Source organism: Podarcis erhardii (genome assembly GCF_964252035.2).
Source record: "Podarcis erhardii genome assembly, chromosome: 7".
NCBI lineage: Eukaryota > Metazoa > Chordata > Lepidosauria > Squamata > Lacertidae > Podarcis > Podarcis erhardii.
The window spans coordinates 69,257,796-69,283,120 of record NC_138511.1 but is presented as its reverse complement, the minus strand read 5'-3'; the positions used below and the strand labels follow the sequence as shown (position 1 = coordinate 69,283,120).

The window sequence follows — 25,325 nt, the reverse complement described above, 5'->3', positions numbered from 1 at the left end:
AACCTGGAGGTGGCGTGAGCATGTTTTATGCTCGCTCCATAACTTGTGTTATCTATATTATTATTATTATTATTATTATTCTACTTTGTGCTGGAATGAATGGGTGGATGGTTATATGCATTAGGGTGGGGGGAACTGCTTGCTGATTTCCCAGCTGCTCTTCCCAAGAGAGTGTCATCCCTGTTTACATTCTGAACATGTGCCAAGGGCCTGTGCTATGGAATGATACTGATTGGGGATGGGGTATACTGCACTCTCCATGGCAACAGATAAGTGTTGCTAGGAGACAGCGGAGGAATAAAAGGCTGGGAGGGATGCCCAGCAGCCTTCGTACCCCTCCTCCTCCTCGTCTTCCACTCTCTCTCCCCAAAGTGTCTTTTGGAACAAGATTATTCCTGAAACGTGGCGACTGTCATTGCAACCATCACATGGTAGCGCAAGGCGGTGGAGGAGTTGGGAGCATCTGAAGACCGGGTTTCTTTTTTTTTTGCACATCTACCATGCAATAATGTCAGTCGCCATTAACCCCTGTAGTCTTGCTTGGTACAAAGTCTTGCTTGGTACAAAGTCTGTAAGAAATGAAAAGGTCTCACCAGTGGTGGGGCATCTTGCTTAGGAAGGCAGGAAGCTGCCTTCTGCTGAGTCCCATTGTCTACACAGGCTGGCAGTGACTTTCCAAGATTTCAGGCCTGGAGTCTCTTCCATCACTACCCAAAGATGTTGGGGACTGAACTGGGCACCTTCTATAAGCTGAGCAGATGCACATTTAAAGCAGCCCGTAATATGTTTTGTTGGAAATTGTAGTTTATCCCTTCCAGAGCTACAATTCCCAGCGCTCTTGAAGACTACACTTCCTATGATTCTTTAAATGTATGATGTGTATGCAGCCTAAGTATTTGCATGGGAACTTCGGAAGCTGCCTAACCCTGAGTCAGACCATTGTTTCCTCTAGCTTGAAGGTAAAGGGACCCCTGACCATTAGGTCCAGTCATGACTGACTCCGGGGTTGCGGCGCTTTATTGGCCGAGGGAGCCGGTGTACAGCTTCCGGGTCATGTAGCCAGCATGACTAAGCCGCTTCTGGCGAACCAGAGCAGCGCACGGAAACACCGTTTACCTTCCCACCGGAGTGGTACCTACTTATCTACTTGCACTTTGTGCTTTTGAACTGCTAGGTTGGCAGGAGCAGGGACCGAGCAATGGGAGCTCACCCTGTCTCGGGGATTTGAACCGCCAACCTTCTGATCGGCAAGTCCTAGGCTTTAACCCACAGTGCCACCCGCATCCCTATTCCTCTAGCTTAGTAATGTCTAAATTGACTGGTAGTAGCTCTCAAGGGTTTCAGGCATGGAATCTCACCCAGTCCTACATGGAGCAGGCAGGGTTTGAACCTGGGACCTTCTGCATGCAAAATCAGATGCTCTGCCACTGAGCCACAGCCCCTTTGTTTTAGATTATGAATGCTATGCAGAAGAAGATGCTGGGTATTGCTATAGTTCCGTTGACCATAAGATGTACCCTACTGAATTGGAATGAAGGTCCATCCAGCCCACCGTGGCAAGTTAGATTATTTTGTGCTTTGCAACGGAGGAGATTCCCAGCTTTAGTTCCTGGCATCTATAGATAGGGCTGGAAAAGACCTTCAGTCTGGACCGCTGATCACTCACAGTGTGGCTCTGCCTCACCTTGGACTGCCCAAGTCAGAAGGGGAAGGTGGAAGATGAGAGTCTGCAGAGTGGATGTTTGCCGAGCGCAAGGGGCATGGTGGTGAATTCAAGAGCCTTGCAGAGGATGTATGTATTGCCAGATTAAAAATGATGAAGACTGATGGAAGGGGATGCTGGTGAAGGCACAACAAAGCAGGCCTGGGAAGGGTTGTAGCTCAGTGGCAAAGCATGTACCTTGCATTCTGAAGCTTCCTTGCTCAACACTTAGTGGAAGCCTAGGCATGGTCACACAGAAGTAGGACCCAGGATGGTCACTGAGGCTTGTTCCAGGTAAATGTGCCTATGATTGCAGCCGCCAGTTTTTTGTTGCAGCTGACTAACACAGTCGACTCTCTGGAACTCATAATCTTGAAACAGCACCAGTCCTCTTTCTACTCAGATGGCCAGTTTGCCACCTCGACAGTGCAAGAAGATCTTGGATCGCGTCTCAGACGAACTGGTTGCAGATCGACTGCTCCTCAGTCAGGTTTTTTCCTTACAAACTGTCCAGGTTTTTTAAAACAATAACAACTTCTCCCTATTCTGGTTACTCCCCTGTTTCTTAAAAAACCAAGCCAAACTGCTACTTTACTCTCAAGCAAGTCACGGAGCGTTTTGTTTCATATGCTTATCTGTACTTCTAGACTTCGGAATTCCCTCCCTAGAGAAACTGGGCTGGATCCCTCCTTGCTGTCCGTCTGACGGCAGGTGAAGACTTTTTTGTTTCCACAGGCTTTGAGGAACTGACTGTTTTTAATGACTACAGGGCTGGTGCTGTAGTGTTAATTGTAACCATCCATGTGGTTTTAGATCCTAGATATTCAGCAGGTTCCCTCTGTGCCAACTTTTCAATGCCTGTCTTCTCTATTCTGCCAGGCCTATGCAGGCAGTTAATAATACAGCTATAGTTGGTTTGTTTTTTATTTCTTTTTGCTTTTAACTTTAAAAAAAACACAACTTTTTATGATATTGTTTGGCTTTAAGTTTTTGCATTGTTGCAAACCGCTTTGATAAATTTTTTCCCTGATACAGCAGTATATAAATAAATAAATAAAGCAAGCTTTAATTGTGTGTTTTTTAAAAAATGACCCCCCCCCCGTGTTTTGAGTTGTTCTTATTTTTACCTGTAAGCCGCTTCAGGTAGGTCCTGTATGGGAAAAAGGCGGGGTATAAAAAAACACACGAATAAACAAATACTTTATATTTCCTTCTGTTCTCCGGGGTACAAAACTTTGCAGCAGTGCCAAGCAAAACAGTGTTACTAGTCTGGGAGAGATTCATATCAGGTACTTAGAGCAAGCAAGGTATGAATTTGTTAATGAAGTAGCCCCGGTCAGCATAGCCGCCAGGGATCAGGAATGATGGGAGTTCCCGACCTCTGCCTTAGGAAGAACTCTTAGCAGCTTGGTGTTTTGGCTCCTTGGCTAATCCTTATCTCTTTTTCGGTGTGTGTTGTCTGGACACACAAAACACGCGTGCGCATCCTGCCGCAGAACTGGCATGTTTAATGTAAATTTGCTCATTGTCTCCCCTTCTCCTCCTGCCTTTACCGAGTTGTTCTTTCTCTCTCCTCCCTTTCTCTTTCTCTCGCTTTCTCTTGGTCCCATGATGCTTTGCACCTCAGCAAGCTGATGCCATATAAAAAGAGTGGCTGTTTTCCTGCCCGTTCTTCTGATGGCAGAAGGGGGGAAGCAACCCTGGCACTGTTTGGAGGCGAAAGTTGCCAGGCTTCCGACAAGGTCCTCCTTGTCTTGTTTTCTCTGGCTTGTTTTATCTCCCTCCCACCCCTTTCCCTGACACCCAGAACCTCTTGTGCATAGAGGGCACAAGGCGGGCACCCACAGGAGTCCAGGGCGGGTACTGACCTGAAGGAATTGGGGGACCGCGCACCAGAGGAGGTAAGCTTCTTTGCTTCTTCTGTGTTCTTTCCTTTATCTCTGTGGGTGTTTTTAAATAAATAAACTAGTTGCTGTGAATGTTTGGATCTGCCTACTTTTTTTTTTTTTTTGGCTAGCTTTCTGGGTTCCGCCAGGCAGGCGTAGAGCGAAAAGGGGGGGGGGGAGGGTGGCATAGAACCACTACAGTTGGGATGAAGGTTGGCAGGGAAGCTGTGAGACAGAGGGAGAGAGAGAATAAAGCTGGCACGGGCTGGAGGTCTGCCAAGGATGCTTGGCAGAGATGCCATGGAAGACTGGGGCAGCCTGGACGCGGCGATGTTGTATGGATGGGAGGTGAGGAAAAAATGGTGAATCGCAGAAAGGAAGAGAATAGGAATTACAGGCTACTGAATTGGACATTTTCTTGCGTCTACATTTTTAATTTTTTATTTATTTTGGAGGGGGGATCCATTTCATATTTGATATTTTTCTCGTGGAGGCTGTTGGTTGGCTCGTTCTGTTTTGCAATATATTTTCAGGCGGAGGGGGGGGTTGCGTTTAGGGAATGTGGCAGTTCCTATGCTGATTGAATTGAATCTGGGCCAAGGAAATTATGTAGCCTGCTTATTCCCGCTCGGAAAAGGGAGTGAGAGTGAGAGAGAAAAGCAGAGAGACAGGGAGGAGTTGGCTGGGAGCTGCCGAGCTGCCTGGCCACTTTGGCAGCCAAAACATCAAGCCGATCCAAGCGGGCCTCCGTGCCTTTGGACTCCTCCTTGGGTTATCTGCTATCTCCCCTTTTGTGGCTCCCCTGCATAGCCCCAGCTTGTTGGGCTCCTGAATGGGCAGCGTCCGGAGTCTGTGGCAGGTAGCTCGGGACAGGTAGGAAAATCGAGGACCAACTCACACACGCTGGGTCTCTACCATTTCTTTTTTGTTCTGCATGCCAGATGGTTGGGTGTATGGTTGTGGGCTGGGCTGGCTGAGTCCTAGGAACATATGATGCTGCCTTGTACAGAGTCAGAATCTTGGTCTCTTCTAGCTCTATATTGCTTACACGGACTGGCAGCACCACTCTCCAGTGTTTCAGATGGCGTTCTTCCCAACCCTACTTGGAGATGCCAGGGATTGAACCGGGGACCTTCAGCTTGCAAAGCAGGTTTTCCACAACCCTTCCCAAGCCTGCTTTGTTATTTCTCGACTGGCATCCATTATTCTCCTGATTTCTGTATTTGGCAATGCATCATTCTCTCCATGGCCCTTTTCCTGGGCAAATTCCACCTTGCAGACCCTGATTTTTCCAACCTTTCCCATTTGCTTTGTGCACTCTGAGGTTTAGGGACAGTTGGGGCAGCGCCGCAGACATGGCTGCATCTTTTCGGGTTTTGGATTGCCAGTGCAATGCACTGCAAAGCGTATCAGGTGGGTGTGGTCCAGAAAGCCAGAGATAAAACGGGGAAATAGCTCTCTGCTAGAGGGCAGCTTGGGTTGGCTGGAATTCTCCCAATGCAGACATGTGTTAAGGAGAACGTTAGAAAGAGAACAGAACCACAGTCCTTCCCTCAGCTCTTCTTTACATGTTAACACAGTGTTGATTTATTATATATAGCCACCACCTGGCTTGTATGCTATATCCTGAGGTACAAAGAGGCAGGGATGCTTTGAAATGTTAATTTCGCTTTTACGAAGTAAGGATTTAAGGAAGCTGGGCAAGCTATCTTTTTGGATGTGCCTTACCTTTCTGTGACAAGGCTGATTTCCTGGTGCCTTTCTTGCCTCTGGAAAATCATGCTTCCTAGTTGTCTCTTTAAAATTTCTCCTTTACAATGAATTCCCGCACGCTGGAGGCCTCGTTTTTTGAGGTTTCAGCCTGCTTGTTTAGGTTTCTGGGAAATTAAATGGGTAGGTAAGGGAGCAAATTCATGTGAACTCTTTAATATTCACATATGTAACTGCACATGCATTAACTCAAGGCATGGGTGGCGAACCAGCTATCTATATGTCGATGGACTCCAGCTCTGATCAGCTCCAGCCCCTGTGGCCAAGGGGTCAGGGATAATGGGCTCTGGAGTCCAGCAACATCTGGAGGGCCACAGATCCCATATCTCTGCCTGAAGGCATTGTCATCCCGCCTTGTACAGCGGGCCATTTCACACTGCGGCTGGCGAGTTTCCTTTTGAAGTGGGGGTGTGCTGTGGCTTTGCAATGTACACATAGCCAAAAGGGAGTGCATACAGTTCCTTTGTTGTTGTTTTTTTTTAAAAAAATGGTATGACTAGACCAGGATGTGGCTCAATTGAAACTTTCTTAGCTGTCCAAACACACAATGGCAAGGCAGCAGTTTCCTACAGAGGCACACAGTGAATTCTTGTATTGCCTCTCGTTTTGGTACTCGGTTCATTTTGTTTGTTCGTTTCAGGCATTTGTTTTATGATTCACACATAGAAACCACATATTTCCTTACTTGCATTTCTTTTTGCCATTTCTTTCTGGTCCTCTTTTTTTTTTTAATCCCTGCCTGCAGTGGCAGCAGCTAGGCTGATCAGGAAGGCAGGAGGGTGCCTGATTCTTGCAACCACTGCTGTATTTACCCAGAATCCCCTGTGCTATGACATTGGCACAGGGAGGGGGGAATTATGGCAGGTGGCATGGGTAGGGGGAAACCACTTTTGATGGACGGGGGGAGACCACTTTATTTACCTACAGTGCCTGGAATGGCACAGATGATGAGAAGCCTCCCCCTTTGCTGCCAGAGCAGGTGAGCTCTCCTGCCTCCAACCGACATGAATGAAAGCAGTGAAAAGCATATCCATTCATTCCCCAATGCATTTGCTTCGGAACAAATGAAAGACAGAAGCTGATTATCCCTATTCATTGATTTCAGATATGCTCCCCCCCCCCCGTTTTCTTTTCATATCCCAGTACATTCAGTTCCATTCTGATATTAAATATATTTTTAAAATTAATAAAGCTTTTAAGAACAGTTTGCTGACACACTGCTTCAAAAGCCACTGCGGGTCAGTCTTAACATTGTGTGATCTTTTCTATAATACATAGTATTTGTTATTAGAATTGTTCTTTGGGAATTTGGGAGGGAAACACTATTTTATTTGTTACAGTTGGTGTACTCTTATTTTATTATTTTTATTATTCCTCCAAGGAGCTCAGTGTGGCATGCATAGTTCTCCTCCCTTCATTAAGCCCCACAACAGCCCTCTGAGGTAGGTTAGATTAGGAGATAGTGACTGGCCCAAGTTGACCCAGTGAGCTTCCTAGCTGAGGGCAGATTTGAACCCTGGTCTCCCAGGTCTTAGTCTGCCACTCTTAACTGTTATACCACACTGTCTATCTCTTAATATTTTACTATATAAGCCGGCTTGGATGAATTTTTATTAGGAAAGGAAGCATGCAGGTTTTTAGTTATGTAGTAACATTTAAATATTAGCTTTCCTCCAGGGACATTAAAGCAGCCGCTGTGTCCCTCTCCCCATTTTGTCCTCTCTAAGCAACCCTGTGAGATAGGTTAATGATTGGCCTCAATTTCTCCCAGTGAACTTCATGGCTGAGTGAAAAAAGCTCAGAATGTGCTGTTGGGCAAAGGTTCTTAACTTCTTGAGAATCGTGTGTTGTGTGTGTTTCTAGTGTTCTACAACTGTGAAGATTTGCAAAGCTTGGCGGGTGGGCTTCAGTCTCCTCCAGCAGGTCTCAAAACCCCCCTGACTCAAAATCAAAATAAATAGTGCAAAAACAAGAGAAATCATGCATATTTTGCACTGATGTTTCTCAACCCACATCTCTTCCCTGACTACAATGTTTGGTGGTATTCTCTGCATGTGCGAGAGGCGAACATTGCATGGGCACTCAGCCTTCTCCTGTCTTTTTGGCTCCTGGAGTCATGGCCGTTATTAAGTGTAAAATTCTTTAAAACAGTCCCTATGGTAATTTTTTTTTTTTACCTGATAACATGGGTGTATGAATTCCATGGACTGCTAATTTCATCCAGTAGTTGTTTAAAAGTAGTGATGTAAGAAGAAAGAGTTTTCTGTTCTGTCCTATATTCATCACATGCAGTCCTGTTCCTTTTCCATTTCATCTTCCACCAAAACCTGTGTTGTTCGTCTCACGGTCTACTGTGGCAACATTACATTTAATTACAGAAATCACACTGCCATTACGTTCTTCCAACTCAGTTTCAGTGCAAAGGGTTGTGGGGACGTGATCAGTTATGTGTCGTTTGTAGACTGAAAGCAACAACAACAACAGTGAATGCCAATCACATTCACTGGATTGATTGCTGTTCTGTTCATGGGGCAGATGAAGAAATGCTGGTGAGTTCCCTTCCCATTTCCCATTTTTGTTGGGATTCCCCAATCTCCCTATATAAAATATAATTGGAAAACACTGGAATGCATGTTTATTTACTGAACAATTATGACTCATCTACACCATGCAGGTTATGAGACTGCAGAGCTGTGTTCTGGTTTGGGTTGACTAATCAGCTGTTTCCCTCTTACATGCCTGCTGCCAAATATTGTTGATCTTCACTTTCTTCTTGCGTATCCTCCTTCGGCTAAAGCCCATTCCTTCCCCTCCACCCCCTCCACCATTGCATTCTGCTCCTGCTGCTTGGGTATCCTAGAGAAAGACTTCCTGCTTCTCTCTACGCAAGCAGCCATTGTGCCCCTTGGCACTGCCCCTTCTCCGCTGATCCGTATAATAACCAATGGTGCTTAAGGTCAGAGGAAGCAACGGGGATGTCCTAACTCACAGGGTTGAGTTATGTGTGGCTGCCCACATTGAGAACGTCCAGGCTAATCTTCCAGGGAGGTTTGCGGACTCCCCCTCCCTCCCGCTTCACCTCGGGAGGCCCCAGCAAGCAGCACTAAAGCCAAGGCAGGACTCGGCTGATCTGTCCCAGGCCGTCTATAAACATAGCCTGCTTCCATCTGTTGGGGTTGGAAGCTGCTCATGAAGCAAGCCTTCCTGCTGATTGATCACGTGCTGTTGGGTAGAGTCTTAAAATAGAGATCTGCAGCGGAAGCAGGACTGGGGCGGAGTGCAGGTGAGGAGAGAAACCAGTCCTGGGCTTTTGTAGCCTTAATCTGTGATAGAGGGAGTGTATAACTTGAGTGTGCATTCCCTAGAGATGTTGATGTTTGCCTGTGGATTCAGATTAGCAGGAGGCCTAGTTTTTGGGCTGCGCAGCACTGTTCTGACATCATTGCTCCCCAGTGGTGCAGTGGGTCGGTGCGTCTGGCTATTAACCAGAAGGTTGGTGGTTCAAGCCCACCTAGGGAGAGCTGTGGGCAAGATTCCTGCATTGCGGGGGGTTGGACTATTTTGGTTCCTTCCAACGTCTACAATTCGATAATACGATACGATAAAACGATAATGTTTATTGTCATAGTCCCATACAGAATGACAAAATTGAAAAAAATCTAAATCAGACATTCAAAAACCAACAAGCCTGCTATCCCAGCTATCCCAGCCTGGTTAACCCCCTAAAAACTCTGATACCCCATAATTAAATACAATGTACTCCCATAGAGAATACCTTACACTGCGTTTAAAACCAAAATCGCATTTGGATAGAAACTGTTTCTCAGGCAGCTAGTCCTAGTCTTTCTGTGGTTCTATTCCATGAGTGGTCTGACCCAGGCGCTTGGTATTGGGACCTGCATCCTTGTTCAACTTGCTGCCAGTCCCCTTCCTGCTGACAACCCCCTTTTAAGGAATGTTTGGGGCTTTTTGCTTTAGAGCAGTGGTTCCCAAAGTAGGTGCTGCTACCCTCTGGGGGGTTGTGGGGGAGTGCTAAGAGGCAAGCGGGTGGCAGGGAGGAGGTAGAGCTGTAAAAGTCTTTCAGACTTCGAAAGGTTGGCATCCCGGGATCAGGTTCACCCATTTTGTTGAATAGTCTTGATTTGATTTTGAATAAGCCTGCAATTAATTGCTGCCTGTTGTGTTATTATCATACTTAGTGGGCTGTGGAAGTTTTTATTCTGAATCATGGTTTTTATAGGGTAGGGTAAGGGGTACCAGGGATGAGATGATGGAACCAAGGGGGCGGAAAGAGTTTAAGAACCAGTGGATTAGAGAAAAAGCAAGTGAGAGAGGAAATGATACAGGTTTATTAAATGATGCAGTGTGGAGAAAGTTCATCTGGAGAGGTTGTTCTCCTTTTTTCATTATAATAATAATAATATAATAATAATAATAATTTATTATTTATACCCCGCCCATCTAGCTGGGTTTCCCCAGCCACTCTGGGCAGTTTCCAACAAAATATTAAAATACAGTGGTCTGTTAAACATTAAAGGCTTCCCTAAACAGGGCTGCCTTCAGATGTCTTCTAAAAGTCTGGTAGTTGTTCTTCTCTTTGAGATCTGGTGGGAGGGTGTTCCACAGGGTGGGTGCCACTACCGAGAAGGCCCTCTGCCTGGTTCCCAGTAACTTGGCTTCTCGCAGTGAGGCGCTGGACCTCAGTGTCCGGGCAGAACAATGGAGGTGGAGATGCTCCTTCAGGTACACATGTAATACTCGTTTTGCGTGGAAGTTCCATCCTGGAGCCCTGCACGCATTGGCAGAGTGCACATAAGCCCGCTTTGCCCCTTTGTATGACGTTTTTGTGATGTTTGGGGGCTACTTCAGGGTTCGGCGCTGTGTGCATGATTGCTCATCATTCCAATGCGCCTAAACTGCGAGTTGCCTGGACTAGAACTCGGTAACATTCAATGAAACCAAACGTTGGAAAAATTCGGATTATTTAAAAAAATACAGTGGTACCTCGGGTTACATACGCTTCAGGTTACATACGCTTCAGGTTACAGACTCCGCTAACCAAGAAATAGTACCTCGGGTTAAGAACTTTGCTTCAGGATGAGAACAGAAATTGCGTGGCATCAGTGCAGCAGCAGCGGGAGGCCCCATTAGCTAAAGTGGTGCTTCAGGTTAAGAACAGTTTCAGGCTAAGAACGGACCTCCGGAACGAATTAAGTACCTAACCCGAGGTACCACTGTACTATAGCGTGATGAATTCGCGAACAGGATTTGAACTACAAGCAACAGAAGGAATCGGAGATTGTCGTATTGTTGTTACGGTATAAGAGAGAGAAGATAGGGTGCAGCAAGGGGGAGAAATAAAGAACCCAATGGAAAACGGGGTGAGAAGTTGACAAAATGAAAGAAAAACTTATTACGTATTGGAATTTTTTGTGCATGTAGTTAGAACTATGGAATTCGTTCGCCAAGAGGTGCCAACCACCAACTTTTGAAAGGTGATTAGACAAATTCATGAAGGATAAGGCCTTCAATGGCTACTAGCCATGATGGCTGTTTTTCACGACCTGCATCAGAGGCAGTGTACCTCTGAATTGCTTCGGGAGAGTTTTTGTTTAGTTACTTGCATTGCAGAGGGTTGCTTTGGATTACAACTGTTTTGGATTACAACCACGTCAAACCCAGAAGTGTGTGTCCCTTTTTTTGGATCATAACCCATTTTGCGGGGGGGGGGGAGGCCCCATTGGCGAAAGTGCACCTTGGGTGACAACCTATTATGCTTTACAACCGGACCACCAGAACAGATTATGGTTGTAAACCAAGGTACCACTGTTTAGTGATGGGTGGGAGGAGAAATTTGATTCAGTTTGCATTAAAAGTTGGACCTACCTGCTTTGCATTTTTCCAAAATCCTTCAAAATCTGTGCTTCTCCTAGTTTTGCAATGCAGTTCTCCAGCATAGACGAAGTGTGCATATAAATTCATGTACAAGTGAAAGTAACATACAAAATATTGGAGAAAGCTCTTTTTGGTGGATGGGGGGGGGCAATGTGTATATTTGGAGAAATTGCAAGAAATGCAAATGAATTGCAATGAGGCCATTACCGTATTCATATTTTAGTCTTTTGCAAACTGAAATGGAAAATTTTTTGGAAAACTGAACTTAGGGCTGGAAAAAAGAGGAACTCAAATTGATCTATTTGCTCATCCCAGAAACCTCTGCAGTGATTTCTTGGCCAGTGGGTGGGTGGGTGGGTGTGAGTGCCCATTGCCGCAGGGGAGAGATGCCTGGTGGAGGAAGAGGAGATTGACTCTTGCACCCTTCTTTCTCCTGCTGCTAATGAGAGATGGACTCAGCATCTTGGGTCAGCAGTGAGCCCTCTGATGGCCTCTCAACCTCAGAAAGCACCTAACCGTGCCAGTGTTATAGTACTTAACAATATTCTTGTCATCCTATCAACCAAATACCAAATTGTTGTAATAATGGGGGTGGGTCTCTTTTCTGGTTGGAATAGGGGGGGTGGGAAATAGGCAGGCAAAAAGTTGCAGTTTGTTAAGGGTGCTTAGATAGTCTCTCGCAGAGCTACAATTCCCACCATCCTTAACGGTTCCCAGGATTATTCTTTTTCGGGGGGGGGGGAGGAATGGGGAGCCGTGACTGTTAAAGTGTTATTAGATTGCTTTAAACATTATGGTCTGGATATGACTTCCACCAAAGAATTCTCTCCAGTTTGTTAAAGGTGCTGAGAGTTGTTAGGAGATACCTATTTCCTTCACAGAGCTACAGTTCTCAGAGTTCCCTGTGAAAAAAAGGATCGATGGCTAAACCATTCTGGGGACTGTAGCTCTGGGAGGGAGAACAGGGGTCTCCTAGCTCGTCTCAGCCCCGTAATGAAGTACAGCTTCCAGAATTCTTTGGGAAGAGCTTGTGACTATTTAAAGAGGTTCCCCCACATTCCAGTGTTCTGACAGACAGTGATCCTTGGATGAAGGGTGGTATAGAAATTTAATAAATAGAAATTTCAAAAATTGGAAAGGGAACTGGGGAGATGCCAAGCACTCAATGTAAAAGAAATCTTGCTGGTCCACAAGAAAAGGAATAATAACAATAGTAAGAGATACATCCATGGAGGATAAGGCTCTGCTGTTGGTGAGCCTTTGGCCTGGCCCAGCAGTCTCTTTTTATGTTCCTGCATGGCAGATCTTGAACTGGCAAAGCGGATTGGAATAGATGACCCTCAAGATCCCTTCCAAACATATGATTCTATGACAGTAGGTGTATACCACAAGGATAGCCAAGGTGATACCTTCCAGATGTTGTCAGAATAAAGTTCCAATCAACACTGATCATGGTCCATGCTGTCTGGGACTGTTGTGAGCTGGAGAGAGCAGGAAACAACAACAACAACAACAACAACAACAACAACAACAACAACAACAACAACAACAACTTATACCCCGCCCATCTTTCTGGGCCTCCCCAGCCACTCTGGGCGGCTCCCAACAGAATATTAAAAACACAATAAACATCAAAAAATAAAACTTCCCTAAATAGGACTGCCTTCAGATGTCTTCAAAAAGTTAGATAGCTGTTTATTTCCTTGACATTTGATGGGAAGGCGTTCCACAGGGTGGGAGCCACTACTGAGAAGGCCCTCTGTCTGGTTCCCTGTAACCTCACAGTGAGAGAACAACCAGAAGGCCCTCGGAGCTGAACCTCAGTGTCCGGGCTGAAGGATGGGGGTGGAGATGCTCCTTCAGGTATACTGGGCCGAGGCCATTTAGAGCTTTAAAGGTCAGCACCATTTGCTACCCCTGTGTATAGGATTGCAGTGTGCCGTCTCAGCGGTGTAAGCCCCACTGCACTGTTTTGTGATCCTTGTTACGACCCAGCTCCTGGAGACTTAGTGAGGAGATTTTCACATCTCTTTCTCTTTCCCCCTGCCAGCCAGCCATGCCGTCAACAAAAATCCAATGTACCCGCCATTCCCGGAAGGAATGCAGATGGCAATATTTGGTACGTGACTGGTTCTTGTTTCGTGGCCAGGTTTGAGTACAATTTCTCTCCGCCCCCGTTGGGTTTCAGTACTGGCTGTCCTCAAATCTTGCCCTAGAACAGAAAGTAATGAAATGAATCCAGAAATCATTTGGCCCACCGATGGACAGCTATGATTTCCCTGCAAAGAGAACTGTAGCTTACCCTCGCAGTCTCAGTTCTTCACACCCATAATCTGTGATACTTGCCCCAGTTTCTTTGGGGGAAAGCCATGACTTTTCAAAGGGGCATAAGAGTCCTTTAAATTTATTGTGTAGGTGTGACCTGAGACAGCCGTGGTGTGTTCGCTGAATGCATGAAGCATGCTCACTGGCCCTGCCCACTTCCTCTGCCCCTAGGTGTTGGCGCTAGTTTGAAAGGAGCCTTATGTGTATTGACCCCCTCCCCATCCCTGACATTGAATCTGCCATGGTTGGGATGGAGCCAAGAGACATGGTCCCACCCCCTTCTGCATATTCAGTGGACACATTGCCTGGGGCGAGGAAACATCAGCACACACCCTTCATAGCAGTGATAAAATGCTGAAACAATTCAAAAATCCAAGAATTCTTTCTGCAGCCTTTTCATAACGTTTGGGTTTTCTCCTACCTCTTTTTCTACCCAGGCATGGGGTGTTTCTGGGGAGCGGAGAGAATGTTCTGGAAGCTGCCGGGTGTCTTCTCCACCCAGGTGGGCTTCTCAGGAGGGTTTACCCTCAATCCTACCTACAAGGAAGTCCGCAGTGGTGAGTGGTTTTTCTCCCCACCTCTCTTAGTCCTTGTGGAGGGTTTTGGTTATGATCTTCTTGCCTAGTTAACCTGTGAGGTAACATCCCAACATGCAGCTGCAATCGAAATTATTCAACCCCCATTGCAAATTGGGTTATTATCAAAATTTACAGGCTTTCAACTGTTTGCAATGAGAAAATCAAACAAAAGCAATTGATGTCTGAGACTCTAAAGCAGGGGACTCTAGATCTTGTGGCCCACCAAACATTGTTGGACTGCAGCTCCCATCATCGCCAGCCAGCATGGCCAATGGAAGATGAGAGTTGTTGTCCAGAAATAGCTGCAGGGCCACAGGTTCCCCACTGCCAGGCAAGCCTTTCTGGGGAAGGCATTGTGTAAGCAAGATGCCGACAAAAAGGCTGCTTTCCTAGCAGCCACCCACCTCTCATTCCATTGGGCAAGGTATCTAAGGAAGATAAAACTAGCATATGTTTGCATGTCTGACGTACTTAATTCTGGTTCCGGAGCCCACAAGAAGTGGCAGGCTGTACTTCCTCTGAGGTTTTTAAGCAGTGGTTGGATGGCCATCACTCACGCATGATCTAGTTCAGGCATCCCCAACCTTCAGCCCTCCAGATGTTTTGGACTACAATTCCCATCATCCCTGACCACTGGTCCTGTTAGCTAGGGATCATGGGAGTAGTAGGCCAAAACATCTGGAGGGCCACAGGTTGGGGGTGCCTGATCTATTTGATATTCCTGCATTGAACTTGGTGACCCTCTGGGTCCTTTCCAACCCTACAATTCCATGACAGTTTGGTACCCAGAAGACTGGAGCCCCATCTCCAGCCTATTGGAAAACCAGTCGCCTGGGACACTTCTACATTACAGAGGTCAACCAGGCAAGAATACCAATCTGCTAAGAACAGGCTTTGGACTCAAAAGTAGAGGTGGGGACCTCTAGAGTTGTTGGGACTCTCAACTTCCATCAGCTCCAAGGTAGCACAGCCAATGGCCAGGGTTGATGGGAGCTGTGGTTCAACAACATCTGGAAGGCCATATTTTGCCCCACCTCTGCTTTAACAAAGAGGACATTCTTGGATGATAACTTCTATCATGCCTGACTGTTTGTCCTGATGGGAAACTAGGAATGTCAGGAGTGCACCTCATTGGCTAGTCCTGCTGGAGAGAAGAAGTTGTTGAGGTGCCCTTCTTCCGAAACATTAGCATCAACTCACGTGTTTGGCTTTGTAAAGGGAGGTCGCCTGGGCCTCCCCATCAGAATCTGGAGCAGCTGTGGAAGGGTGTGAGGGCCCCCCGCTGTTAATGAGAGATAGCACTACCCTTTTAGTAATATCAGTGCAGGATGTGGCTGCCCCATTTTCCCCTCGGCACGCCAATGCATTTATTGGTGAAGTTAATCCCCCCCGCCGTCCGCAACATCCCCAACCTGGATCAATCAGAACAGACGGTTTTGCAGCTTATCTGTGAAAACATTTTGAGTGCTGGTACAGGGGATTATCTGTCTGTAAGAAATATTATCCACGTCTGTTGTCTACATTCTGGGTATTAACACAATGCAGCTGGGAAAAGGAGGGGCTTTAATTATTTTATTTATGGGAAAGTATTTCTAGGCTGCCATATTATAAACTTTTGGGACGCAGTGTTAAAAACACGGTTTAAAGCAATACAGTAACCACTAAAGGGACTGGCTAATTAAACAGATGCAAAGGCCCATTGACATAATAATAGTAATAATAATAATAATAATAATAATAATAATAATAATATTTTTATTAATTTGTACCCTGCCCATCTGGCTGGGTTTACCCAGCCACTGTGGGCGGTTTCCAGCAAAATATAAAAAAGAATACTATGTCAGACATTAAAAACTTCCCTGAATGGGGCTGCCTTCAGATGTTTTCTAAAAGTTGTGTAATTCTTCTATCTCCTTTTTTAAAAAATGCTTTTTAAAAATGCCTGAAAGTCCAGAGGGAATATAGGTCCTGAATCTCTGCTAAAGTTGTCTCCCACAGCAAAGGGTGGACCACACTAAATGCCCAGACTTTCAGCTGAGGCCATTTGGGTTTCTGTAACATGGGCATCAGCTTACAGCGCTCCTCTGATCAAGATGGGATATAATGCTCAGGTTTTCCTTAAGGATCTCTCTCTCTCTCTCTCTCTCTCTCTCTCTCTCTCTCTCTCTCTCACACACACACACACACACACACACACCCTCTCTGGAAGGAGTAATTTGAAGAGATTACAGTGGGGCATGCAGGACTCGGAGTGAATGCCTGACTGACAAAATTTTCATGTAAACCAACGATAAATATTCGTTGGATTTTGGATAGAGTTCTGCCCACAGCTACTGCTATCTGGTTGGCAGCCATTTTTGTACAAATGTAATTTGATTCTTTCTCTCCGGTTCCGACCATAGACTTGACCAAACCTGCCTATCATAGATAAACTATGGAGTTTGTTCCCCCAAGAGGCAGGGATGCCCACCAACAACATGGGCAAATCTATGGAGAACACATCTTTCGATGGTTCACCAGCATGGAAACCCATACTCTGCACTGCTTTTTTTGGCAGAGCTGAGCCCAGAGGGTGCCCAGGAGGGAGACAGCGGCTCAGGCACCCTGCAGCCTCAAGTGCTGCCCTGGGGTGCCACACAGCCCTTCCTATGCTACTGCGGTGGCTACTAGTCCTCATGGATATGTTTGGAGGTCATGTGCGACTGAATAGCAGCTGCTGGAAACTGCAGGAGGATTGAGTGCTGTGGTGCACAGGTCCTTGTGGGCTTCTCAGGGCATCCAGGGAAGCTGAATAGCAGAAGAATGTTGAAAGTACTTCTCCATAGATTTATGGAATTCCCTCCCATGAGAGGTTGTGGCGACGACCACCAAATTTGGGCAGCTTAGAACCATTTTTAGAACAATCCACTCCTGAAGCCAGCAAATACAGGACACCTCATAGTATAATCACAAGTCTGGCAGGGAAAAGCCACCTCCTTTTCCTTAGTATCTGTTAACAATTTAAATTTTATCCTTGGTTTCTTCCCCTGCCAGATAAATTTTGAAATATCTTTCTGCCATTGTTTGAATAATAATAATAATAATAAAATTTTATTTATATCCCACCCTCCCCAGCCAAAGCCAGGCTCAGTAATCCTGCTCCACTGATTACTGGAATCGACTGGAATAGAAATAACATTCTTGGCAATACATTCATTTTTATTACTGATATCCTTCCCCACAATGATACGTTCATCCTCCCCCATAACTCCAAATTTCTTTTATTTTCTTTCCAAGTGGTTATATAGTTGTGTTCAAAGATATTTATATTCTTTGCTGTCAACCATACCCCTAAGTATTTCACCGTTTTTCTATTAAAAGTTCTGTTTTTTGTTGTAAGTCCTTTTTGTGTTGTTCTGTCATTTTTTTTTACCATTTTTGTTTTATTTTTATTTAACTTAAAGAACGAGAGGATTAGACAAATGGAGGATGAGGCTCTCTGTGGCTCCTACACACAATGGTTGTGTTCTGTCTCCCCTGGCAGAGGGACAAATAGGAATCTCAGTCACTTGGTGTCAGAAGTGGGGAGGGAGCTGCTGCCCTCCGGTCCTGCTTGCTGCATCCCCATCGGCATCTAGTTGGTCACAGTGAGAACAGGATGGTCTAGAGCTGGGCTGATCCAGCAGGGCTGTCCTTATCTCTTGCCCTCCTAATGAAACGGTAGTCTTGTTTACAATTGCTGTGCTTGGCTATTTGGGGTAGCAGCTCTTTTGCCCGGCCTTGCTGAACACACCCTTCCCAGTCGACTCTTGCTGGTTGGCTGGCTGCAGATAAAAGAAGGCAACAGACTCTTATCTCTTCATCCTCCCCATACATACATACTGTGTTGGGCTGTAAATGTAGCAGAGATGCATCTAATTATAACCTGTCTCTGAGCTTAACCCTTCCCTAACTGGGCTGAGATGATGCATCTTGAGAGAGGGAGGGAGGGAGGGAGAGAGAGAGAGAGAGAGAGAGAAGAGTGTCCAGCTCTTTCAAATTTAAGTCTGTATGTGCTCCCTGGGTGCCATCTGGGAGGAAAGGAGACTAGGAGATCCTTTGGCATCTCTGGGGAGGAGAAGCGAGGCCTGATCTTAAGTAATACTGGTGCAGATGTTAAAATCCCCAGCTCAGGATTAAATGTCACATTTTTGGTTAGGACTCAGATATGGGGAACCTGTGGCCGCCTCCTGGATGTTGCTGGAAAACAACTCCCACCATTCCTGACACTACGCTAGCTGAGGCGGATAGGAGTTGAGTAACATGACAGAGGGGCACCAGTTTCCTATCCCTGGGCTAGAAGCTGCCATATTTTGAAGAGCAAAAAAGCGCACACATTTGCCGACTTCTCCTGTTAACTATGGGTTGCTGCAACGACTCCACCCCCCAAAAAGAGGACATGTCCTGGGAAAAGAGGACATATGGCAACTGAAAATGGTTAAATTCCATACTGTATTGTGTCAGTTGGCATCATTTCCCTTGCCCATATTTACAGTCAGTGTCAGTGTTCAGAGGTGTTCAGTGTCAGTGTCAGTGTTCAGAGGTGGCTTCGTTGGGCAACTGCTTAAGCCCACCCCCACCCCCACAGGGGTCCTCCTGTTTCCACCCAGGGCCTCACAGACCTGCTCTTCCTCCTTGCTTTTGCTACCTGGCTTATTACAGAATGCAGCCTATGCACAAACCAGATGATCTCGTCGCCCCAAGGAGGGTTGGCATCATGAGTTGGCACCTTGCAAGCCCCTCTCTGGTAGCTGGGCTGTCTCAGCTTAGCCCCCTACGTCCTGTCTTCATTGCCTCTGCTCCACATTCCTGTTCGACTGCCCTCTCCTGGTGTACAAGCAACGACAAGAGCAGCAAGCGGCCTCTGCTTGCTTTGACCTCTCCATCTGGATAGACTGGGCCTCGGAGGGTGAATTGGCAGTGATAACAAATGAATGGGCAGGCGATGCCAGGAGCAATAGTACTGGATTACTAAAGTAGGGAGGGCTGTCCCAGAATCTGGGTTTGGCCTAGTTCTTTATTACCACTGCAAAATGGTCAGGGCATAACCCGGTGGTTTATTTTACCCCCTGCGCCCCCAGTGCAATGTACCGTAGGACCTTCTCCTTCATCTTTTACCTACAGGTAGTTTTGCAGCAAAGCTCAATCAGCACACCCAGGCAGGCAAAAGTGGCTTAACTGTGGCTGTGCTTCAGATCATAGTGGTGACATCAGCTCCCCCCGCCCCACCCTTGTGCCTATCCATGCTCCTTCTGCTTTTGCCTTTCAAGGCTGTTGGAGGAAAAGTTTTGCCCAACCGTGTAGGGATTCTGGTGTGCAGCTCTGCAGTGCCTCCTTGGCTGCAGCAGAGGGCAAGAGATGCACGGCTGTGCGCATCGGCACGCTGCAGCAGCTTCGAGATGCAGGCCTATTTTGAGGCTGCAGCTGCAAATCTCTCTCTGCCGCAGGGGAGTGTGATTCTCAACACACACACACACACTTTTTGTGTGTGTGTGCTGGAGGGAGGAGTGGTGTTTTGCTAGCATGGCTGCTCCCTGAGCCACACAACTCCTTGCTCTGCCTGCAGACCTTGGCCTGCCAAGCAGGAGAAGACAGGGAGCAGGGATAGAGATGGGAAGGCTTTTCCCTTCCCTTCTGCTTGTGATCCCCACCTTAATGCATCCTGGGCGAAGGAGCCTGTGGCTGTTCCCCATCTGCTCCTCCCCATCCGCCAGTATATAGGGCATCTCTCAGCAGGCGCTAGTGGCTCGCTCGGCTGCCTCGCTCATCACATTGCATGGCAGCCCCTCCTTTTCCTCTTAATTACCGTGTGAGGGGCAGCAGGTTTGCTTGAGCAAAATTAACTGGAAACTGCTCAAGGGAAATGGCCTCCCCAGAAGCATCTCCAGCCCTGTTGGGTTGGGGGAGGTGTTGCGGTAGTGAGCACCGCTCTCCCCCATCCCCATCCCGACTTTGCATCTACTACCAATAGGGAAGGAGGCTCTGGGTTAACCCTTGCAGTGTTGCCTGCCGTGGTTCTATCTTCCCTAATCCACCCGCATGCATAAAATTCTGCTCAGTACTGTTAAGGCGGATTTGTTTTGCTTTGGGGGCTTTTTCAGCCATCGGTTGGCCAACTGTTTGTTTTGGAGTTTGGAGAATACCTGGGTGGCATGCAGAAATGCGATGCAAAACATAATGCAGATCATAAAACAGTTCGGTGAGGCTTACTCCGCATAATGCAGATGCAGTCCTATACGCAGGCATAGCAGGAGAAGAAGGAGGCCCTGCTGGATCAGGCCAGTGGCCCATCTAGTCCAGCATCGTGTTCACACAGTGGCCAGTTGGGTGCCTGTGGGAAGCGGGCAAGCTGGACCTGAGCACAATGGCCATATTGCCTTCGCTGGTCTGGATCTTGCGTAGCGTTAAGCCAAACTATGCTGCTGCCATGCTGTTGAGAGCTAAGCTATGGTTTGGCTTAGTGTCACGCCCAAACCCAGGTTCGTGGTTTGTCTTGCTCCAAACGCATCACAAGCTGTAACCGAGACTTGTCCTTGGCTTGCTTCTCATGGTTTGTTTTTTGGAGAACCGTGAGCCTAAGTTCAGATATGAAGCTAAGCCAAACCATAGTATAGCTGTCGGTATCATGGTGGCAGCTGGACAAAGGGAAGAGCAAAGCAGCTATTTTCTAAATGTGCATGCTTGCACGTTCATGCTTCTTCGTGCTGATCCCAGCGGCCTTGCTGTAAGCTCTGGTCAGCCACTAGGGGCAGATATCAGGTGTTTGGGCCCACAGGCCAGACTTCCCAACTTGGAATTCTGTAGCGCAGCTGATCCCTGCCCAAAACAGGCTAGTTGTAAGCACCAATCAGCTGATGGGCACTACAGCAATCCCTCCTTGGAACGGTGTTTACAACAAGCCACTCTGCTAATCCAAAGGAGCAATAGAATTTTCAGGTTTATGGAATAACAATCTATTCCTCCACCTTCTTCATTCCCAGGGATGACAGGACATTCGGAAGTGGTCAGAGTTGTGTTTGACCCACAGATCATCAGCTATGAGGACCTTCTCAGGTTTTTCTGGGAGAACCACGATCCAACCCAAGGTAACGTCTCATGTCGGAGGAAAGGGAATGAATGAGAGCTCTAACTTTCCCCAACTCAGTGCCAGAATTGTGTACCATCACCAACATCAGCATGCAACAATTTCCAGCAGGAACATTTCTCAGCCCAACCTGGAGATCCCTGGGATTGAACCTGGAGCCTTTTATGGGCAAAGCCTGTGCTCTTGTCACAGAGGTACAGACTTTCCATTTCTAGATCTGCAAGAATCTCAGTGGTCTGTAGTTATTTGCTGTCCCAGCACCATGAAGGGGGAAGCTGGGACAGTAATCTAGTAATGTTGGAGGGAACCTGTGGCCCTCCAGAAGTTGCTAGGCTACAGTTCCCATCAACCGTGACCAATGGCTGTGCTAAGTAAGCCATTTTTCTAAGTAGGGTGCCACCACAGAGCAGGCCCCGTCACTGGTTGCCACTCGCCTAACCTCAGGGTGGGGGCAGCCAAAGCAGGGACTTAAGGAATAGTTGGCTTCATGTGGGAGAGGGCAGATCTTTCAGCATACCTTGCTCCCAAGCCAAATAGAGCATTGTGCCTAGAATGGCATGGAGCTGATGAAGATGTCCTAACCCTGGCTTAAGGGGGAGAGACCATGGTTTAGTAGTAGAGCACACCCATTGTCCCTGGTTTGACCCTCGACATCTCCACTTAGAAGAATCGGGTGATGTGAAAGACCTCTACCCGAGACAAAGGAGGGATGGAGTAATCTATTTCTGACATATGTCAATTCTGCATGTGTTAAGTCATTAAGTCTGTTCTGCTCCACTCATCTGTGATTTCCTCCCCCTCTAAAAGAAGACCTGCATGGATATTCCCACTTAATTTTTCATTTTAAGTAGTATTTACGTATTTTATTATCAAAATGCATATTTAAATGTGTATCCTTATATATTGCGCAGCTTTGTTTCACCCTAAGATCACACATTTTAAAATGCATTTTGCTATGTGTGGGCTTTTTTTCCTTTTTGAAGGGAGAACTCTCATTCCAGAATTCGGGAGATGCGACGGATAGTTGCATCGTGGTTTGCTCATTTGTCTGGGTAGGAGCAGAACAGGTTGGTGTGCATGAGGGTTCTATAGCACTCGTAGATTCCTCAAGCATCCTTACCTGAGACCCTGGAGAGAAGCTGTCTGTCAAACCAGACACTAGTTGGGTTAGAAGTACAAACGATTTGACCCGGTCTATGGCAACTCCCTGTGTTCCTCAGCTTTCTTGGCTCTTGCTAGCAGGAGGACACGTGATGCGGCAAAGCTTGCGGATACTGTGGGGGTCTGGATCTGGGCAGAGTCTGGTTGGGCACTGCCTGGGAACTCCACCTCCGTCCCCTTGAGTCAGGCTATCGATGCTAAATCCTTGGGAAACGCTGGGCCGAGCCACAGAAGAGCACACAGCAGTTTGCCCAGGTAACTTCATGCAGAGGACATGCAAAGCTCTTCACCCAGAGAGGTTTTGCTAATGCCTCTTCTAAGGGGCGGCTGTGTTTGGTTTTGGTTTTGTTCGCAATCCTATAGCTACGCTTGTCAGGCTGCCTCCATGTTCAACCTTCTGCTTTTAAGGTAGTTGTCTCTTTAAGTGCCTTCCAGTCTCCCCCCCCCCCCAACACATGGGTGGGGAATGGTGAGGATGTTGAAGGGAGGGGGCCATGGAAGGAGAAGGGAGATCAGTTGCAAAGAAGAGGGCAATGGGGACTTTTAATGTTCTCTCGCTCCCTCCTCCCTCCGTGTGTGTTTAATAACCAGGAGGTGTGGGGGGGAGGCCTGTTTGAAACCCGCCTCACGTCAACACTGAGTGACAGCAAGGGATAGGGGGAAGGGTTAGAGGCTTGGGGAAGGCTGAGCCTTTTTTTTTTTTTTTGTAATGAAGTGTAATTTTAATGAGGAGATTAGCATTCTCTCTGTGTCACCGGCAGGGCACTCCTCTGGGTTTGTAATTGCGTGTGGGTGCTTTAATGAGTTGCGTCTGCGTCGATGGCTTTATTTATTTTTTAAAAACCATTTATATCCCGCTCTTCCTCCCCAAGGAGATCAGTGCGTGTGTGTGCACACACAGACACATATATGCATTAATATGTATACACACACATATACGGTGCTTTTTGTTGTTGTTACAGTAAGTGCCACACTTTTAACTTTTTTGGGGGGGTGCTGGTACTACATACCTTTGAGTACCCCCAACGATATGATGATACGAGCATATGACATGACAAAGCTCACAGCTTATTACGGGGGAAGACAGGTTTGAACTCAGACAGAGCCAGTGTTGGACTTTGCAAGTTTGGAGAAGGTTACTCCCCACCCCGGCATCTCATAATGGTCCCTTGTGACACCTGTCCACCACCTAACCACTAGGAAACACTGCCTCCAGCTTTGCTGATTCATCAGGGAACTTAGGAAGCTGCCTTATACGGAATTAGACCATTGGTCCATCTAGCTCAGAATTGACTACACCGGTGTTTTTCAATCTCGGGGTACCCAGTGTGGGTGGACTACAGTTCCCATCATCCTTTATTTACCATTGCGCTAAGCAGACTGTGGGTGATGGGAATTGTAGTCTGCCCACATCTAGGGACCCAAGGTTAGAATTGTAGCATTGTAGAGTTGGAAGGGACCCTGAGGGTCATTTAATTCAACCCCCTGCAAACATAGGAATCTCAACTAAGGTTGCAGAACACTGCTCTACACTGAGAGGCAGCAGCTCTCCAGGGTTTCAGGCTTCCATGTTTATCTGTGATTCTCACAAAGCCTGCATTTAAACACATATTTTTGAATGTATTTTATGTCACATTTGAAGTCATTTTGCTATGTTTTTTTGAGTTAAGAATTGCCTTGCAAAATTCAGAGCAGTATGAAATTCCCACTTGCCCAAAAAAGCTACATTCTGATCCACGCATTAGTTTAGGAAGTGCAAATGAGGTCACTTTTTTGTGCAGTATCAGGATTTGCAAAAAATGAATTCTTCAAGCAGCCGTCGGCATAAGAATGACTGATGTGTCCCTTAAGACATGCCTTAATAAATCCTTGGCCATGAGGCCTAGGACGCTGTTGATGCTCATTTAAAACTAAAACAAGTAAAAACATTCAAATACATCTGCAACCCATCATCATAATTCAGCAAATAAAATCTTCTCCTTGAAAAACTGCATCAGATTAGCTGACCCAATTAAAGTACCAGCTGATTTTTTAAAAAATGTTGGCAGCTTAAATGTCTGGAAGAAAAGAAATGGCTTTGTTTGGTGCCAAAAAGAATTGCAAAGTGGGTGCCCAGCGATCCTCTTTAAGGAGAGCATTCCACAAGCATGGGGCTACTACTGAAAAGACCCCTCTGCTTTTGCCACCCCCCAGATCTCAGCATGAACGGTACCTGGAGGATAGTTTCAATGTGGAGTCCAGGCTCTCTCGATATTCCACAGCCAGGCGGGCCCCGGCGGGCCCTCTTATAGCAGCAGCAGGCTCTGGTGGGCCTTTTGGAGGGTGAGACAGGCCCCTTCAGTCCTCATCCCACTGTGTGTCTCACACACATGCTGTGTCCCCACCACCACCAGCCTTGGGCGGTACCCAGGATGCCTGGTGTCCATGGATGACCTTAGGGCCTGGATAGCTTATATGGAGAGAAACTCTCCATAGGATATTGGGCCCTCATGCTGTGTTAAGACAGCACCTTGAATTTGGCCTGGGAATGTAATGGCAACCAGTGAAATCAAAGTCAGGCTAATCCCTGTGGGTTTACCTCGCTTGCCTAGGCAGATTTGTGCAGTAGCATCCTGGAAATGGCAACACTGGTCCAAGCAAACTGCCAGCTGATGGCTTCTTCCTCCCTCATGGAAGCTGTTTTGTAGGAGCGAGCCCAGCTCCTTAGTCCAGAGCTATAAGCACACGCCAGGAATACCATTGTTACATAATAAGAGCTGTGCTGGATCAAGCCAAAGGCCAGTCTTGCTCAGCAGCGTCTTCTCACAGTGTCCAACCAGATGCCTGCAGGAAGCAACTCCCCCCCCCCCCCCCGCCACTTCTGGTATCTGGTGACCGGGATTCAGATCTCCTCTGCCAGTGGAAGT

At 46.9% G+C, this 25,325-nt stretch overlaps 1 protein-coding gene across 7 annotated transcripts in view; it reads left to right on the top strand.

Moving 5' to 3' along the window:
- The window catches only part of LOC309346037 (mitochondrial peptide methionine sulfoxide reductase-like), a 43,450-nt gene that overhangs the window by 2,380 nt on the left and 15,745 nt on the right, over positions 1-25,325 (top strand). Inside the window, exons 2-5 of one of the 7 annotated variants that reach the window (XM_081869680.1) lie at positions 3,330-3,603; positions 13,304-13,372; positions 14,016-14,135; positions 21,155-21,259. In XM_081869680.1, coding sequence (XP_081725806.1) covers positions 13,330-13,372; positions 14,016-14,135; positions 21,155-21,259 — 268 coding nt within the window. In that variant the 5' untranslated portion in view covers positions 3,330-3,603; positions 13,304-13,329. Of the gene's footprint in view, positions 1-3,329; positions 3,604-3,779; positions 3,937-4,039; positions 4,462-13,303; positions 13,373-14,015; positions 14,136-21,154; positions 21,260-25,325 lie in introns of those variants that run through there. The other 6 variants (XM_081869677.1, XM_081869681.1, XM_081869678.1 and 3 more) reach the window with 6 other exon arrangements.